This window comes from Hemiscyllium ocellatum, chromosome 4, assembly GCF_020745735.1.
Source record: "Hemiscyllium ocellatum isolate sHemOce1 chromosome 4, sHemOce1.pat.X.cur, whole genome shotgun sequence".
NCBI classification, from domain to species: Eukaryota; Metazoa; Chordata; class Chondrichthyes; order Orectolobiformes; family Hemiscylliidae; genus Hemiscyllium; species Hemiscyllium ocellatum.
Window position 1 is genome coordinate 68,106,684 of NC_083404.1, and position 20,366 is coordinate 68,127,049.

The window sequence follows — 20,366 nt, forward strand, 5'->3', positions numbered from 1 at the left end:
GAATGGCATCCACTTCCTCCATGTTTATGTTATTTAAGAAGCTGGCATCTTCTCATCTGCTGAAGTAAATTTTTTTTTTGTGTGCTCGCAGCCAGTTGCATGATCAAAAGGGAAGCACTGGAGAACTTGAGTGTGCTTCCAGTATTATGCATCCATCCTCATTCTTGCTCTGTCCTCTTCAATGGATTCATTTGGATCTCCACTGTGGTCCCCAGACATCCTCTGATAGATGCAAGACATCATCAATCTAGCAATCTCTGCAGGGGAAACCTGGAAACAGATGTTAATATCAGGACTGAGTTAAAAAGACACAGCAAAATACCAGATATTCAACCTACTTAATTCCATGCTACAATAAGGGCAGAAAAGGCAAAGATTTTGACCTTACAGTCTTTAAAGTGAGTGCTTATTTGTAATTTATACAAAGTTAAATTTTTTCATATATTGTTATTCTCATGAGAGCACATCCACACTAAATCTGAGAAGTTACTCTATTCTTGGACCATCTCCAACTCCAAGTATTACTTGCAGCAATCAATTTGGAGGCATTCAAGGAAATCTCCACACAAAGGAGAGTTTTGACGCACTTATCACCATGTCGTCCACTGAATTCTCTCTGAAATTGCTTTCAGAAGCAGTGTTTCAAAATCATTACTGTGAGAAAACTATATGTGAAGAATACAGTCTGTTAATGAGAAAATTTTGCCATCAAGTTTGCAATGTCACCGATTGAGAATGCACACAGGATTATTTTGGCACACTATCCACAATTTTCCATGCATTGATTTTAATAGATGAAGGTCGTGGTGAGTGCACAACTGAATTTCCAGGGATCTGCTCTAGTGCTGTAAACCTACAAGGACCAGGCGCTGGATGGTGAGATTAGCATGGGCACCTTACGTTTCTTTTTCTGGCTGGTGCAGACATAGTTTGCTGAATAGCCTCCACCTATGCTGTAACTTTTCCACGATTTAACGGATGGTACTGTGGTTCACATTCATAAAAAATACTCACTTATTAATTATTAAATGCAAGTCATATATTAACACATGTTGCCTCAATTTAAAAGCAAATGTGTATGTTGCACCTTTTGCCAATTTTTACAATGTATTCACAGGAGAATAACTTCATTGAAGTATGAACTAGTTATGAGATTCTCCTGTATAGTGTGGCGTCTCTTTGTTCAAGCAGAGCAGCACTCATATAGCTATTAAATGTTATCTTCTTTTTGTTTGTCTTTTCTGAAGGGATATTCCACGGATACCAGACAGCACACATGGACAGCTGGAGTCAAGTAAGCATGTTTTCTTTCTCTTCACTTCAAGTAGAATTTGCTTCTTTTAGCAAACTAATAAAATCACCACTGAATGTAAAAAATCCAAGTTGATAATGACACAAGACTGCACATGACTGCAAAATTCTACCTTGTCTTTAGTCCCAAAAGAGAGAGATCAATATTCATTATAGGCATGAAGTGAAAGTAATTTCAGCTTTCTCTGCTGTGATGACCAGTTTCAAGATTTTTCAAGAGATATCCTGTAATTATTTTATTATCTTTACTGTCAGTATGTAATACTTGTACATCTCCGTCCATGATAGGGATGTTTGGATTTGATTAAAATCTCTTTCACCATTGAGATGGTTACGCGAATGCTCGTAGGCAGTACAGATAATGAATAAACAGGCAATTAGAAGCCAGTACTTTCTAATCAAACTTTAGAAGTTGCATTGTGCGAAATGCGACACATTTCTGAGGCATTGCACAGCCTCCAAATGATCAGCAAGCGTGTGTCAAACAATGGCCAAAGAACCCCACTTGCGAAATGGTGAAGAGTACAACCAAGAAATGTCCATTATTTTAGCTTGAAACAAATATTAAGACTTCTCCAAGTGCAAATATGTAGCTTAGTATACATTAGGACCTTCTAATAGCTTCTGACATGATCTGAGGTGTCTCTTGATCCTGTACCAAGTCATAGGAAGGGAAAAGGTTGAGATTCTGAAGGAAGAGTACAGAGAGTTGGGCAGAAATTTAAAAAATAAGGTGCTCGAGAGTAGTAATATCTGGATTATTCCCGTGTTATGAGCTAGTGAGGGCAGGAATCAGAGAATAGAGCAAATGAATTCATGGCTGAGGAGCTGGTGTGTGGGAGAAGGATTCACATTTTTAGATTATTGGAATCTCTTCTGGGGTAGACGTGACCTGTATAAGAAAAACGAATTGCACCTAAATTGGAAGAGGACTCATATGCTGGCAGGCAGAGAAATTTGGCTAGAGCTGCTCGGGAGGATTTAAAGTAGTAAGGTTTGTGGGTGTGGCGGGGGAGGGTGGGGGGGAGGTGGTGGAGTTGGGTCGCAGGGAAATAGTGAGGAAAGAGATCAATCTGACACTGGTACAGTTGACAACAGAAGTGAATCAAACAGTCAGGGCAGGCAGGGACAAGGTAGGACTCATAAATTAAACTGCATTTATTTTAATGCAAGGGGTCTAACAGGGTAGGCAGATGAGCTCAGGGCATGGTTTGGAACATGGCACTGGGATATTGTAGTAATTACAGAAACATGGCTCAGGAATGGACAGGACTGGAGGTTAATGTTCCAGGACACACATGCTACAGGAAGGATAGAAAGGGAGGCAAGAGAGGAAGGGGAGTGGCATTTTTGATAAAGGATCACATTACAGCTGTGCTGAGGGAGGATATTCCCGGAAATACATCCAGGGAAGTTATTTGGGTGGAACTGAGGAATAAGACAGGGATGATAACCTTATTGCGATTGTGTTATAGACCCCCTAATAGTCAGAGGAAAATTGTGAAGCAAACTTGTAAGGAGATCTCAGCGATCTGTAAAAATAATAAGGTGGTTCTAGTAGGGGATTTTAACTTTCCAAACATAGACTGGGACTGCTGTAGTGTTAATGATTTAGATGGAGAGGAACTTGTTAAATGTGTACAATACAATTTTCTGATTCAGTATGTGGATGTACCAACTAGAGAAGGTGCAAAACTTAACCGACTCTTGGGAACTAAGGCAGGGTAGGTGACTGAGGTGTCAGTGGGGCAGCACTTTGGGGCCAACTACCATAATTCTATTAGATTTAAAATACTCTTGGAAATGGGTTGAGCAGATCTAAAAGTTGAAGTTCTAAGTTGGAGAAAGGCCAATTTTGACGGTATTAGGCAAGAACTTTCGAAAGCTGCTTGGAGGCAGATGTTCGCAGGTAAAGGGACGGCTGGAAAATGGGAAACCTTCAGAAATAAGATAACAAGAATCCAGAGAAAGTATATTTCTGTCAGGGTGAAAGGGAAGGCTGGTAGGTATAGGGAATTCTGGATGACTAAAGAAATTGAGGGTTTGGTTAAGAAAAAGAAGGAAGCATATGTCAGGTATAGACAGGATAGATCGAGTGAATCCTTAGAAGAGTATAAAGAAAGTAGGAGTATACTTAAGAGGGAAATCAGGATGGCAAAAAGGGGACATGAGATAGCTTTGACAAATAGAATTAACAAGAATCCAAAGAGTTTTTACATTAAGGACAAAAGGGTAACTAGAGAAAGAATACGGCCCCTCAAAGATCAGCAAGGAGGCCTTTGTGTGGAGCCACAGAAAATGGGGGAGATACTAAATGAGTATTTTGCATCTATTTACTGTGGAAAAGGATATGGAAGATACAGAATGTAGGGAAATAGATGATGACATCTTGCAAAATATCCAGATTACAGAGGAGGAAGTGCTGGATGTCTTGAAACAGGTAAAGGTGGATAAATCCCCAGGACCTGATCAGGTGTACCCTAGAACTCTGTGAGAAGTTAGAGAAGTGATTGCTGGACCTCTTGCTGAGATATTTGTATCATCAATAGTCACAGGTGAGGTGCCGGAAGACTGTAGGTTAGCTAATGTGGTGCCACTGTTTAAGAAGGGTGGTAAAGACAAGCCAGGGAACTATCGACCAGTGAGCCTGACGTTGATGGTGGGCAAGTTTTTGGAGGGAATCCTGAGGGACAGAATGTACATGTATTTGGAAAGGCAAGGATTGATTCAGGAGAGTCAACATGGCTTTGTGCGTGGGGAAATCATGTCTCACAAACTTGACTGAGTTTTTTGAAGAAGTAACAAAGAGGATTGATGAGGGTTGAGCGGTAGATGTGATGTGTATGGACTTCAGTAAGGCATTCGACAAGGTTCCCCATAGGAGACTGATTTAGCAAGGTTAGATCTCATGGAATACAGGGAGAACTAGCCATTTGGATACAGAACTGGCTCAAAGGTAGAAGACAGTGGGTGGTGGTGGAGGGTTGTTTTTCAGACTGGAGGCCTGTGACCAGTGGAGTGCCACAAGGATCGGCGCTGGGTCCTTTACTTTTTGTCATTTACATAAATGATTTGGATGCGAGCATAAGAGGAATAGTTAGTAAGTTTGCAGATGACACCAAAGTTGGAGGTGTAGTGGACAATGAAGAGGGTTACCTCAGATTACAACAGGATCTGGACCAGATGGCCAATGGGCTGAGAAGTGGCAGATGGAGTTTAATTCAGATAAATGCGAGGTGCTGCATTTTGGGAAAGTAAATCTTAGCAGGACTTATACACTTAATGATTAGGTCCTAGGGAATGTTGCTGAACATAGAGACCTTGGAGTGCTGGTTCATAGCTCCTTGAAAGAGTAGTCACAGGTAGATAGGATAGTGAAGAAGGTGTTTAGTATGCTTTCCTTTATTGGTCAAAGTATTGAGTACAGGAATTGGGAGGTCATGTTGTGGCTGTACAGGTCATTGGTTAGGCCACTGTTGGAATATTGTGTGCAATTCTGGTCTCCTTCCTATTGGAAAGATGTTGTGAAACTTGAAAGGGTTCAGAAAAGATTTACAAAGATGTTGCCAGGATTGGAGGATTTGAGCTATAGGGAGAGGCTAAACAGGTTAGAACTGTTTTCCCTGGTGCTTTGGAGGCTATGGGGTAACCTAATAGAGGTTTACAAAATTATGAGGGGCATGGATAGGGTAAATAGGCAAAGTCTTTTCCCAGGGGTCGGGGAGTCCAGAACTAGAGGGCAAAGGTTTCAGGTGAGAGGGAAAAGATATAAAAGAGACCTACGGGACAACTTTTTCACACAGAGGGTGGTACGTATATGGAATGAGCTGCCAGAGGAAGTGGTGGATGCTGGTACAATTGCAACATTTAAGAAGCATTTGGATAGGTATATGAATAGGAAGGTTTTGGAGGGATATGGGCCATGTGCTGGCAGGTGGGACTAGATTGGGTTGGCATATCTGGTCGGCATGAATGTTTTGGACCGAAGGGTTTGTTTCCATCTCTATGACTCTATCTTGAAGTCCAATGTAAGTCAAACAAAAAAGTTACTAATCATAATCACTGCTGCTCAAGGTTCTAATAGTCTCAACCTCTGAGATCCAAGGCGAGGCCCTAAACCCTAAGGTTGCCTTTAATTGCTAAGACATAGACTAAGAGCCAAGGAGGTTATTCAAATATAGGGTGCATAGGAAAGCACACTTTCCATTAGGGGGAAGGTCAAAAACAAGGAGACAGACATTTAAGTCAAGAGGTAGAAGGCTAAGAAGAGAGTTGACTCTCGAAATTTTCACTCAGAGTTGTGGGAATCTGGAACTCACTGCTTGGACATAGGTTGAGTCAGAAACTCTCATAATGTTTCAGAATTTTAAATATTAACTTGCGTCGTCATAGTTTCCAGGGCTGTTGGCAAAAAGCTAGATAACAGGGTTAGTGTAGTCAGATCTTTGTTGCCCTATGTGAACATAATGAGTGGAGTAGCCTCCTCCTTTCCTGTAAATTTCTGTAATTGACATCATCAATCATTGTCTTCAAAATCCTTGCAATCCAGACAACTTCTACAGTCTGACAGAAGCAGTTTTTTTGGGTCTTCTCTGTTGGATTGAACTAAACTTGGAGCACTTAATTTTCTGGAGTTCCAACCCAGTTATGGTATTTTACGCAATTCAACTTCTGCAGTTTGATTAGAAAGTATTTGGTTTATTCAATATCTGTACTGCCTACTAGCATTTATGCAACCATTTCAATGGTGAAAAAGATTTTTACCATGTCCATCAAACATACCTACATCTGAGGGAGATGTCTGAGCATTGTGTTCTGACAGTTAAGGTAATAAGATAGTTACAGTTAATTTAACTTTATGAAGAAACCAAGACCCAAAATTCATTCTTACCCCTTAAGACTACAGACTGATGTTAACCCTCAATAGTCACAGTCAGTAAGAATAATGCTGCACTCTGTAAGACTGCATGGTGAAAATAATATGCATTGACCATAATTAATGCATACTATAATATTTGCCACAGTTAACAAGGAGTGTTATTGAATATAGAAGACTTGCCAACACATACTGAAGAAGCAGATTAGCTGATTAACGGCTATTTTAATCAGTGAAAATCAGTAACTGAAAATTTGAGATGTATTCAATAAACGTGGATCATTTGTTGACCAAACATAACTAGCACCTAAAAACTCCTGCTTAATAAAACATGAGTTCAGTTTTTCTTTCCAGAACGTTCTTTTTCACTTATATGGACAATCCCTCCTTTAAGTTAAATCTTCTGTACTGTCTTTGTCTTTTGATTTTCAGACACACATGACTACGTGCAAATAACAGAAATTGAAAAGTGCAAAGTTTTTTGGTCACAGCAAAGCAATGCAATTGATTTATAGGAACATTGGGGCACGTTTATTAAAGAATTCAAACATCATTAATGATGAATTGGGCATTTGCAGTCTTTCATCCATCATATACTCATCTTCTGTATTCAGAACATTTCTATATTAAAGAATGATTATTTTCAGTCCATTTACTTCCACTTCCAGTGACAGAATATAGTGAGCTAAATCACATCACTATGTTCGAGCATCATCTTCTCAGTATCAATCGTCTCCCTTTCTGGTTTTGAGCAGGTGCAAGGTTAGGTTTTCATTATCATTTTAATGTTCATAATTTCCTTCATTTCTGTGTTTTTGTTTAAAGTTCTCTTTCAAATTTATTACAACTGTTAAATGTGCACTCACTTCTTATTAATTACATGTAGAAAAATTAACAAACACCACTTCAAAACACAGGTTCTAGCTCATTTGAGTCTCAGAAGATGGAACGCACCTCCATTTCTGTCACGTCCCCCATGAGTCCTGGAATGTTGCGTGATGCTCCACAATTCCTGCCTGGACAGCTTTCAGTATGTAAACATTACATACATTATAATCATAATAGTCATATATTGTATTTTCTAATATTAATTATCTCAGATTAATGATTCAAATTTAGTAGTCATAGATGTTAATTCCTACAAACACAATATGTTGAGTGGTATTGGTGAAATTACAATGTTTGGTAAAATTTCAAGGTCAGGAACTGAGTATCGTTCAGATTCTAAGGACAGTTTCTTTTTACAAAAAATGCTTTTGATTTAAGCTTGGAAATATATATAAAGCCCTTTTGAGTTATTTTGGTGTCATTAGCGACCAAGCGTCCTAGTTCATGGTAATAAGCAGCAAAAGATCAGGTGTTTCATCCAGCAAAGACTTCTTACAAACTTTTCCTTTGGCTTCATCCATGGTCAATGCTTCTCTAGTTTTGCTCCCTCCAGTATTGATTATACTGAGATCAGTTAAGGGGTATGTGGGGCTTAATACTTGCATTTGACAGAAAAGTTGCAAGCACCACTATTGATATATCTTTGGTGCTCACCTTACACTCCATCCCCTCAACACTTCCACCGAACCAGTTAGATCTTCTTATGCCCAATGACTGGCTGGTATGCTTGGCCTCATTCTGTGTATTGATGCATTGAGTTAAGGAATCTCTGGCCTCATGTCGACCACCAATGACATTAGCTTTGTTTCGATGGGTGTAAAGGTGACCACAAAGCAAACTATGAAATTGTAGAAACTGTGCAACTGCATCACTGTATTTGATGAGTTCTGCCCATTTCCTATAAATGTCGAAAATCTAGTAGATTTCCCGAGTTCAGTGCTAGTCAAGATGCTATTAATCACACCAAGATTTTGATGCTTTCCAAATGTATCATGATTTGGAGATGCCAGTGTTGGACTAGGGTGTACAAAGTTAAAAATCACACAACACCAGGTTATAGTCCGACAGATTTACTTGGAAGCACTAGCTTTCGGAACGTCATTCCTTTATTAGGTGGTAGTGGAGTGTTAGCCAGGCAAGCAAGCTGGACTCTCAAAAGCTAGTCAATAGTTTCTTGTTTAATATGCTTGGATTAGTCACTGAATTGGGTACACCTATAATCAAGAGGAAGCCCAGCTATTCCTTGCAAAGCTAGATGGCTAATAGATATTTCCACCACCTGATGAAGGAGCGACTCTCCGAAAGCTAGTGTGCTTCCAATTAAACCTGTTGGACTATAACCTGGTGTTATGTAATAAATGCATCATGGTTAGTCACTCACCATATGGTGGAAAATAAATATAAAAATATGCAATCCTAATATGATCATAGGCAATATTTTGAAATGAGGTTTTAGGTCAGAAATGAAGATACTACACCGTCAGCTCCAGGAGTCAACATCAAATGGATTTTGCAATCCAGCACTTGTTGAATAGCATTTGAATTGTCCTGTTTCTGAGCACAATGTGCTTTGATCTCTTGAATACTAGCATGTCTTCAAAAGAAAACTCCACTTCCTCAAACTTAATATATTCAGAAGTTTGGAAAGGGAGAAGATTCAACAAGCTTTTATATATTGCTACTGAGCTCTGATTCTCGCTTTGCTTGTATTTCTCACATGCCACTTCTAAACGTAGCATCTAGGCATTTAATAGAAGTTTGGCTTGTGGCGAACATCCTGTGACCTCTCATTGGCCAGTCATGCCTATACCTTTGAATCGCTCATTTCAATAGATCCATTGTGAACATATTTGGATATTGTAGCACTGACACAGCTTGCCAAACATCGCACAGTCCATACTGCATTTGTGGGCTTCGAATACTGTCCATTGTTCATGCACTTCGACTATTCTGAGAAAACTGCTAGCTATCAGCTAAACAAAGTAAAATTCTCTTGTTAGTGTGAACTATGTCACTAGATTTCTAAGAAAATTTTGAGAGAAGTCAGAACATAAACCTTCCGATGGTTAGCCCTTTGTTTACAATGCTTGGCAGAGAGGCCCCACAGATCTAAATCTATTATCATTCAAAGACACCCAGAGTGGCAGGAATCAAGTAAAGTAACTATTGACAGACCACTTCTTTTATGCAAAAGACCCTTCAGATCGATATATGATTGATTCTTCCTTCCTCAATTAGACATTGATGAACGCAGCAGTCTAATGAATGGCACTTATATTCAAACATGCTGCGGGATCAGTCGACTCAGTTGTCTGGACAGCTAGTTTGCAATATTGTGTGATGTCAATATACAAGTTCAGTCCTAGCCGAGGTCACCATGAAGGTCTCACCACCTCAAGCTCACCCCTCTCCTGCGACATGGTGACCCTCGGTTTAAACTCGCCACTAGTCCTCTCTCTCTCTCTCTCTCTCTCTCTCTCTGTCATGAGAAAGCAGGCCTGTGGTCCACTGGGACTATGGTTTTACCTTCCATAGACAGTGCTTCAATTTTAATAAACTCAATATTGTTTGGCTCTAAAACTGCATATTATTAACTTGATATTAGTCTGTAGCCAAATCAGCATGTGGCAAATGCATTGACCGATGCTGTCCGACACTAAGGTATATTTTTATTAATTTGTTATTTAATTTTGTGGCTCCATTTTTGTGATCTATGCTTGTTTGTTTTTGGAGTGTGCTTCTCTTCTTGATGTAACTAAAAGTGAGTGTGAGATAGAGAGATTTGACTGCAGTTTCTTTGGTTTTGTGAAACTAACTTTCTTCTTCAAAGGGAACTTTCCATTAGATTAGCAAGCAGCTGTGCCAGTACACTTGTTTGTTTTTTTTAAATAAGTGGACTGATTCAGCAAGTGCATGTTTGTGAGGCTAAGTGATGAAGGAAATACAACAATGACCTACTTTCATGTAAAAATTTTAAATAGGACACTTGAGTTTGCTTATATATCCAGCTGAATCAGCCATTTTATGTCCAGTGCAATGCTGTATGGAAAAAATTGCTGAATATGTAACAACTGATTAAACTGGAACATGTTCCTAAGTGCTTCACTATGCATTTAGATTTTTCTAAATTCTCAGGCTTAAACTGCCTAGATTATTTTTTAATATCCTATGCCATAAAATGCAAAGTAATATTACTGCTTGATTGGATGTGCCTTCCTCCATGTACTATAAATGCTAGTGCTTCTGCTTCCTCTTTGTACATTTAATATTGCATTTCTAGCCATCCTCTGAATTGATATTGTAACCTCTTTCATATCTAATTTACAGGACTTTTGCTGCTGATTTATTTTGAGTATTTGGCTTTGTCAGAGGAAAAGTCAAATCAATAGAAAGAAATGAAAGAAAAGATTTGTGTGTAAGGCTGTGATCAAGACTGAGAATGTTAAATGTTTCCACGAAAAGTAACAATGTGTGATTTTTAAAAACTCAAACTGTCAAAACAGCATGACATATTGCAACATGCAGAGTCTCTTTTTGAATGAAACAATGCAACTGCAGAATGTCAGAATGCTCCTGAAATCTAGGCCTCCAGAATTGAATGGGCAATATCAAAATCAAGGTGGATTCCTTATAAGAGTCAGTTTGTTGACCCATCAATGAAACTTATTGCAAATATGAGTTCAAAGAAGTTTGTATTTTCACAATTGCAATCTCACTTTTTTGTTTAACAAAGAGGGTAATCAAGGGAGATATGATAAACATTTGCTGCTGTATTTGTGTCTTGTTTTCATTTTAAAACACTCTCTAAGTATCTGAAAATGGATGTCTTTTTTTTAAGTTTGGTTTTATTTATTTTCTTTGTTGTTTAATTTTGCTTACCAGAGCCAAAGCCTTAGTAGAAGAACAGCGCCTTTTGTTCCTAGGGTTCAGGTAAAGGCACTGTATAATATTATCATTTGGAAAATGCAGAGAACTAAATCAATGGCAACGATTTTATTTGCTGTCTGCTCTCCCTTTTTCCTTTGTATTTTTATAGCATATATGCATATTTTATAACCTCCAAACATCTCAACATTATTAAATGAAGTTGTGCATGTTTTTAGAAACAATACTCATTCACATTGCCATTACACTGTTTAAAGAACAGTGAGCTGCATTTTCCAATTTACATTAGATTCTTCAATTGACCATTGGCAAACAAATGATACCTATACAAACAGATATTGTCTATGGTTGCTTTAAAGAATACTGTAACAAAGTTTGTGGCGGTCTCTCTTCTACAGGAACTTATAAAAAACTATGTTCCTAAGAAGTCAGGATTTTAAAATTATTTCTCTGTTCATAGTCTGCTTATTATAGCCATACAGTTGGGACAGTTGAAGTATAAAACTCTGCAGCGGTGATCATTTGTGCGTCCTAGTTTGTCTATAGGTTGTGTGATTTGTGAATGATATTAGTTGTCCTTTTCATATTCCCTCTCCTGTGATGGCATCCATTCCTTTGATATGATGCTCTATTCAGCTCACTGACTGAGGAATACCTCCAAACTGAAACCCAAAAGTCCAAGAGATGGACTTCTGGACCTGAAAACAATTGATGGCAGGCTCCTTTTCATCTTATTAAATATTTTGTTGCACTTCTCCTATTCCATGTTGAGGTACATGTTTAATTTTTTTTAGGTTTTCCATTATAAAAGACCTATGAGCAAATTTCACCTGTTTATTTTAGATCTTCTTCCAAGAAACACTTTGCATTATCCCCTTCTGTATATCTTCACAGAATCATAGACCAAGTACAACATAGAAGGGACTCCATTCTCCTTCTCATGTCTGAGCTGACAACAATTTTCTTGCTCTTTCCCTTGCATTTTCTTTTCATCAAATGTTTATCCAATACAGTTTTGCAAGTGATTTAATCTGACTCTCACTTTCAGTTGGTGTCTTCCAGACCGTTACCACTCATTGCAAAAAAATAGTTTTTCGTTAAGTCACTTTTCATTCATCTGTCAATCACTTTAAATCTATGTTTCCTGGTTCTCAACCCTTCTGCCAATGGAGACAGTTTCTCCCATCTAGTCTGTCCAGAAACCTCATGATTTTGAATACATCTATAAATCTTCTCTCAACCATCTATCCTCCAAGGAGACCAACTCCAGTTTCTCAAATCAAACAATGTAGCTGAACTCTCATCCCTGGAACCACTCCCCAAATATTTTCTGCAAACTCTCTAAAGCTTCTACATATGTTCAGAATTGAGCACAATATTCTAGGCCAGCTGAAGTGTGCACTGTATTGTGAAATATGTCATTCCAGAAAAACAATACTTGCTATTCTAATTGTCTTCAAAAGTGAAAAAAAACTACTCCTACAACACCTGAACATTTAATCATTTAACCAGACAGAAGTATGTTGAGCAATGAATTATTTCCAATTGCACACAAAATTGGATAAAGTCAGATTGGATGTTACTTTCATATTTGTATTGTCAGAGATATGGCTTGATCTCCATCTTGCTCTGGCATGTTACAAATATCTCCATTCTTTTGTGTCTCGTTCTCAGTTGGGCAAAGCACCACTAATGGGAACACTTTTGCTGCAATATGTTTTGACTTGTAATGTGTGAGCTGTATGTTTATGGCAAAGAAACTGCCTATTGAAAAGTGAAAAACTTTATGTTTAAAAAAACCCAAATTATTTTCAGTAAATATATTTTCTCCAGTAATGGAAAGTTAGCAGTTTGAAAAAAAGTGCGATTGATCACTGCAAAATCAGAGTAAATCTGTTCCCACCTGGGTCTGTGGAGAAATCCCAAGTTTTGATCTTATGTAAAGAAATAAATACCAAGATCATATTGTACTGTTGATTGTGAGAGTTTCTGATTGAAGTATAGCTGGGGTAAGGTTTGTACTTAGGTACAATTTGTTTGCTGGCATATTAAAGCTTAAGATTAGATTTCATCTCTGCCTCCCCATAGATCATTAAACTTTAAATATATTTACCAAACCTTTATTTGCAAAATGGCAGGCTGCTTCTTTGCTTTGTTGCATGATTGATGAATTGTGCATTCATTCAATGCTCAGCTATATCTGTAGTTTGCATCATTGTTCAAACACATTTCCTTCGATATTGAATTTTTAGGAATGAATATATAGAATTGAATGATTGAGAGAGAATTTCTGGAAAAGGAGTGAATATAAGAAAAATTCCAGCTGAAAAGATTGAGTGGATACACCAATCTCAAGTGAAAAAATGAAGATGAGTGAGAAAGTTTTGAATGGAAGCAGTGATTGATGAGAGTATGAATTGAATTGCTCTTGAGTTTTGATTGACCCATAGGCAAAACCCCAAACTATCCTCTCTATCTAAAACAGAGAAGCAGAATAAATTTTACTAACTCAGTAGCACTGGGTCTTCATGCTCTAAGGCATCATCTATGGATTTGAATGCAATTTTCTGGAATTTAATTTGGAGCAATTCCAGGAAGCAGAAGAAGAACCAGGATGATCTGAGAGCTCTCAGCTCCTTCCTCGACCAGAGACCTAAACAATCCCTATCGAGCACCACGCTCCTCCATCTGGTTCTGTCACTGAACAATTTTTCCTTTAGTTCATCTCACTTGTGCCAAATCAAAGGAGTGGCTATGAGCATATGAGCACCCAGATGGTCCCAGTCATGCCTGTCTTTATGGAGTATGTGGGATGATCATTGTTCCAGTTTACACTGCCCCCTCCCACAACTCTTTTTCTCAGTAGTCATCGACTGCTTTGGTGCTGCTTCATTCTCCTGCCAGGACCTTAAAAACTTTGTTCATTTTGCTTCCAATTTCCACTCCTCTATAACTTTCATATCATCGCTTTCTAACACTTTTCTTCCTTTCCTTGACCTCTCTGTCTCCATTTTGGGGAATAAACTGTCCACTGCCAACACTTCAAAGCCACTGACTCCCAGGGCTACTTTCACTACTGCTTGTCACACCCCACGTCCCTTGTCACACCCCATGCCATTTCAGATGACTCCAGCAGAACATCAATCTCGAACACATCTTCCCCTTATTTCACAGGGTTTGTTCCTCCACGCCACTCAAGTCCATTCCACAATGACCAAAACTAACCCCCCTTTTCCATGGCACCTTCCCATATAACAACAGAAGATGCAACACCTGCCACTTCACCTCCTCCCTGCTCACCATCCAAGGGCCTAAATACTTTTTCCAAGTGGAATACCATTTCAACTGTACCACCTCCAATCTTGAGTATTGTATTCACTGGACTTAATGTGGCCGACTGTACATTGGAGAAACAAAATGCAGACTAGGTGACCACTTTGCAAAACACCTCTAGTCTGTGTGCAGGCATGACCCCGACCTTCCCATAGCCAGTCATTTTAATACAGCATCTTGCTTGCATGCCCACATGTCTGTCCTCGGCATGCTGCAGTGTTCCAGTGTTACAGCGCAAACTGGAGAAACATTTCATTTTCAGATTAGGCACTTCACAGCCTTCTGGACTTAATATTGATATCAACACCTTCAAGTTATGCACTATTTCTTCCCTTTCTTTTAGCTTGTTACATTCTGTTATCATGTCCTCTCTCCCCTCTGCCATGCCCTTTCAAGTCTGTAAGGAGGCACCCGGCACGGTGGCACAGTGGTTAGCACTGCTGCCTCACAACGCCTGAGACCCGGGTTCAATTCCCGACTCAGGCAACTGACTGTGTGGAGTTTGCACGTTCTCCCCGTGTCTGCTCCGGTTTCCTCCCACAGTCAAAAGATGTGCGGGTCAGGTGAATTGGCCATGCTAAATTGCCCCTAGTGTTAGGAAAAGGGTAAATGTAGGGGTATGGGTGGGTTGCGCTTCAGCGGGTCGGTGTGGACTTGTTGGGCCGAAGGGCCTGTTTCCACACTGTAAGTAATCTAATCTAATCATTGTTCTGGGAGAAAGTGAGGACTGAAAGATGCTGGAGTTCAGTGGTGGTGTAGAAGCACAGCAGGTCATGTAGCATCCAAGGAGGAGAATCGACGTTTCAGGCAAAAGCCCTTCATCAGAAATTGTTTAGCGTTGTTCTATCATTTTCACTTTCTGATCACTTTATCTGAACTATCAACATCTTTTCTCTAGTAGCACCCTACACCCACTACCCTCACAACACCCATTCCAAACTATAGCATAAATGCTGTTCCTTCTACACTTCGCATCAGCTCTGATGAAGAGCCATCTTGATTAGAATCGTAGGTTTGCTGTCTCTCCATGGATGCTGTCTTACGCACTGTGATGTCCAGCATTGATTGTTCTTAATAAAGAAGAGAAACCTGACTGTGGATGAGAATCTATATTGTGAAAGAAGCAGGTTGCAACAGCTTGGATTTTTTTTTGAAGTGCTGCAAGAGCACTCCTGCACCTGCATGGGATTAGCCTTTTCAGTTTCTTAATCATCCATGATAGAACATGCATAACAGACTATCTGATGATTTGCAATCCATGCTCCTCTTTGGATTAAGGGCAGAGTTTTACATTCCTCCTGGGATGGAAATTGTAGGTAGATAGGGGTGTAAAGTTTGGCACAATGCCATAGGTGACAATGCTGGTGCCTACTTCCCACTGACATTTCACATCATTTGGGGAGGTATGTGGGCAGCTCATTTGCTTTTGGGCCAAATTGAGATCCCTCGTTAAGCCATTAATCACCACATAAAGGCCTCATTGACCCGTCTATCTGTTTTCAGCTTACGTCTCCTTCCAGCTTCACCGCAAATCACTGCCATGACCCAGTTGCACTTCCGACTTCTCATCGTGAGCCAGTTAACATCACCCTAACCCTTCACAGATTGGGTGCCTGATTGATAGTACGTACCTTTGAAAATGATGTTACCTGCCTCATTAGAGATTAATGGGGTTACCTCCCCTTTATGAGGCTGTTATTGCTCATTTAACAGAAGATTAAAATTTAGTCCGCTGAAAGAAACAGTCATAAATGGAAGGAATGAGTAAGTGGAAAAGTGACATGTAATGCAAGAAAGGAACACTTGGAGAGAGTGAATGATGGAGAAGGATAATATTTAGAATATTGGGAGAGAGTGAGAGCAATTGAAACTGAGAAATTAAATAAGAGAACAGGACTAGATAAAAGCCAATAAAATAGTCCTGAAATAATGAAAATTGGCTACACCTCCTCCCACCCTGCCCCCTGTAAAAACGCCATCCCATATTCCCAATTCCTTCATCTCTGCCGCATCTGTTCCCAGGAGGACCAGTTCCAATACCGTACAGCCCAGATGGCCTCCTTCTTCAAGGACCACAAATTCCCCCCAGACGTGATCGACGATCCTCTCCACCGCATCTCCTCCACTTCCCGCTCCTCCGCCCTTGAGCCCCGCTCCTCCAACCGCCACCAAGACAGAACCCCACTGGTTCTCACCTACCACCCCACCAACCTCCGTATACTGCGTATCATCCGCTGTCATTTCCGCCACCTCCAAACGGACCCCACCACCAGGGATATATTTCCCTCCCCTCCCCTATCAGCGTTCCACAAAGATCACTCCCTTCGTGACTCCCTCGCCAGGTCCACACCCCCCACCAACCCAACCTCCACTCCCGGCACCTTCCCCTGCAACCGCAGGAAATGTAAAACTTGCGCCCACACCTCCTCCCTTACTTCTCTCCAAGGCCCCAAGGGATCCTTCCATATCCGCCACAAATTCACCTGCACCTCCACACACATCATCTATTGCATCCGCTGCACCCGATGTGGCCTCCTCTATATTGGGGCCGCCTACTTGCAGAACGCTTCAGGGAACACCTCTAGGACGCCCGGACCAACCAACCCAACCACCCCGTGGCTCAACACTTTAACTCTCCCTCCCACTCCACCGAGGACATGCAGGTCCTTGGACTCCTCCATCGGCAGAACATAACAACATGACGGTTAGAGGAAGAACGCCTCATCTTCCGCCTGGGAACCCTCCAACTACAAGGAATGAACTCAGATTTCTCCAGTTTCCTCATTTCCCCTCCCCCCACCTTGTCTCAGTCGGTTCCCTCAACTCAGCATCGCCCTCCTAACCTGCAATCTTCTTCCTGACCTCTCCGCCCCCGACCTATCACCCTCACCTTGACCTCCTTCCACCTATCACATCTTCATCGCCCCTCCCCCAAGTCCCTCCTCCCTACCTTTTATCTTAGCCTGCCTGGCACACTCTCCTCATTCCTGATGAAGGGCTCTGGCCCAAAACGTCGAATTTCCTGTTCCTTGGATGCTGCCTAACCTGCTGTGCTTTAACTAGCAACACATTTTAAAATCTGTAGAACAAACAGTAATAGCAGAGAAAGCACATCAAAAACAGAAACTAGTTATTTGAGATGCAGGAGAAAGGGAGAGAAAAAGAGAACTTGAAAATAGAATTACAGTGAAGTCCAAAGATAGATCTGAGGAAAGAAACAGAAAGCATCAGCAAAGGAGAGCCAGAAGGAATATGATGTTGAGAGGGTGAAGCAGATAGTGCAATTTTGAAAAGATTTCTTTATTTCAAATTTTCATGATACAATTATTAAGCTCATCAAACGCATTAAAAATGCAGTGAACTACAGATTAGTCTCCGGTCTCCAGCTTGTTTTACTTCTTGAAACAATGAAAAGGAATAAATATCATTGTCTAATTTCTATAACTTTATGTCTCATTTTTGATCATTTTCATGGAGCTATGCTATCATACTGATTATGTTTATTGTTATCCTTTTAGACCTGGTCTCTTACCAAATCAGTGAAATCTATCCTCCACATCATAACCACTGGAAAAGAAGTTTATTTTGTGTAATTGAAAGTATAATGTAGTTTTGCCAAATACCTTTATTAGTAGTAATTAGAATATCTGCAAGAATAATATCTCTCTTTGGATATTGCATGAAATACCGAGATTCATTCCGTCCTCAGATGGAATCCTTTATATGATGAAACAAAATAATAATACCACTTTAGTTGCTCTTCCCATGTGCATCAGTTATTACTGTCTTAGATTTAATGTAATTTGTGAAGATGAACTGAAATGACCTATGATTTCATATTGTGAAGGAATTTTGAGAATATCTAGCAACCTTTAAAACAATGCAATCAGATAAATATTAACAAGAGCAATTATTACATGATGTTATGGTCTCCCAACAGATCAAACTCTGGTACGACAAAGTTGGCCACCAGCTTATAGTTACAATATTGGGAGCGAAAGATCTTCCTTTCAGGGAAGAAGGAAGGCCAAGAAACCCCTATGTGAAAATCTACTTCCTTCCTGACCGAAGGTAGAGTTGTTTAACTACCCTTGCACATGGGAATTGTTCATGTAAAATATTTGCTTCCTGACTGCCATGTTGCTTTTTTGAGAACTTGACCTGATTTTTCTGTTTAATCTCATACTTTGCTCTTCGTAATGTAAATTTGGGCTTTTCTGAATTCTTATTCTGACTGGGTAGGCAGCTGGCCTGCTTCTATTCTTACTGAACTTTATATGGTTAAGAGAATGGTATTTGAAGATTTATACACTTACTTCCTTAACTGTTGTTTGATAACTTATTCAACGTGAATGTTTGGAGAAGTTAATTGTTATTAAAAACTGACGATTTACACCAAAATACATTCTGCATCAACTGAAAGAACATAATTAACAGAAACATCTTGTTGTATTTAAGATCTGGATACATTTCCTGCCATCATGAAACAAATATAAATGTTAAATGAACAGTAGTGTTAACTTCACATGGCAGAATTTGCTGAAAATGCTATTCAAAACGAAGAAGTCAGATTGTATTATTTTGATTACTAAATGCAAATGGGAATGATAATTAACTCCTTCCCCGGTGACTTTTTTTGGAGAAAACGTTTCATTTTCAGATGAATTTTTGTATTGCTTTTTTAAATAGTATTTTTAATGCTTGCACTCTCATCTGATGTATCCAAGCTTCTAATAGAAGGTTCATACTCATTGTCATCTTCTGAGCTCGCCATCTGGGTGTAATTTGTAAAAAAAAACAGAAAAAAACAAATGACAGTGTGTGCTCAAAAGCAGTGCGTCGACGCTTCTTGCAATGCCTGAGGTGGAAGAGACACAGCTACTAGACGTATGAGTCACCGAGTATACTCGTTTCTAGCTGAGAATGGCCCAGAAATGCCGAGAATTGACGTATAAACTCATCTGAGGCTGTTTTTGAAATTATATGTTTTGGACGAGTTTACTCGTCGCACTCTGAAAAAGACAAATTGGGTGAAGACAAGTTAACTCGTCTTTGCCGGGTAAGGGGTTAAAGTATACAGTAAATAAGTGTGAAATGAATTCTTACAAATATACTATCACAAAATGCTATGGGGATGTATTTTTCTCCTACTGAATTTTGGACAATGAGCAAACAGAATATGTTGATCAATAGTACGTCTACAAATGAGCTGGGTTCTATGAAACAATCATAAAATGTCTTAGTAAGACCTTCTTTCAACTCAGGCTCTGCTGTTTAGTGGCTGTACATGTTAGATTATGACAAATTGGAATTGATTGAATCCAGCACTCTGACTTTCTCTTATAAGACTGCACATTCTTTCTTTTCAGATAAATCTAATATCCTTTTGAAGGCTCAAATTGAACCTGCTTCCATTACACTCTCAGGCGGTGCATGGCAGACCCAAAGCACTCACTGTGTGACAAATCTTTGGTTCATTTCACCATAACCTTCTTTTACCAAATCTCTTAATTTCGACATTTTTAATTTTAATTTCACGGTGCTAGCCCGCAGTCTGGAGTGCATATTGGGAATCAAGTGCACATGTCAGTGGTTCCTGCAGGACTACATCCAAGACACACACCTCTAAAGACAAGAATCTTTCTCATGAATCATGAAACCTTTGTAATGGCTTTATAATATTACAGAAGTGATAGAACTAGGTCTTCTACATCATTTTGAATGGGAGACTAAATGCTGCAGGGGTAGCATCCTTACCTCTGGGCCAGAATTCTGCATTTGGATCCTATGTTATGGTCTGTTAATGATAGTAATTGCTTTTCAAATGTGTTTGTCAGATTGACTGTCAGCCAGTAAATCCTTTCAGTAGGCCTGATGATAGGTGGTAGGAATAGGAGAGTCTCCTGATCAGCCATCTTGCAGGAGGCAATGCCAAGCCACTATGGTACCTTGTTCATATGTGAACCAATTCAATGGAAGTCCATGGTCCAATCCTCGGGAGAAAGGACCAACAACATCATTTTGCAGCCAATTTCTCAGGTTAGCCACAACTGCAAATTTGAAATGTCGTGCT

At 39.7% G+C, this 20,366-nt stretch overlaps 1 protein-coding gene across 1 annotated transcript in view; it reads left to right on the forward strand.

Moving 5' to 3' along the window:
- Nucleotides 1-20,366, forward strand: part of rims2a (regulating synaptic membrane exocytosis 2a) — an 839,749-nt gene that overhangs the window by 371,597 nt on the left and 447,786 nt on the right. The window contains exons 11-14 of the mRNA XM_060824314.1: nucleotides 1,248-1,294; nucleotides 7,105-7,217; nucleotides 10,958-11,005; nucleotides 18,234-18,364. Coding sequence (XP_060680297.1) covers nucleotides 1,248-1,294; nucleotides 7,105-7,217; nucleotides 10,958-11,005; nucleotides 18,234-18,364 — 339 coding nt within the window. The remainder of the gene's footprint in view (nucleotides 1-1,247; nucleotides 1,295-7,104; nucleotides 7,218-10,957; nucleotides 11,006-18,233; nucleotides 18,365-20,366) is intronic.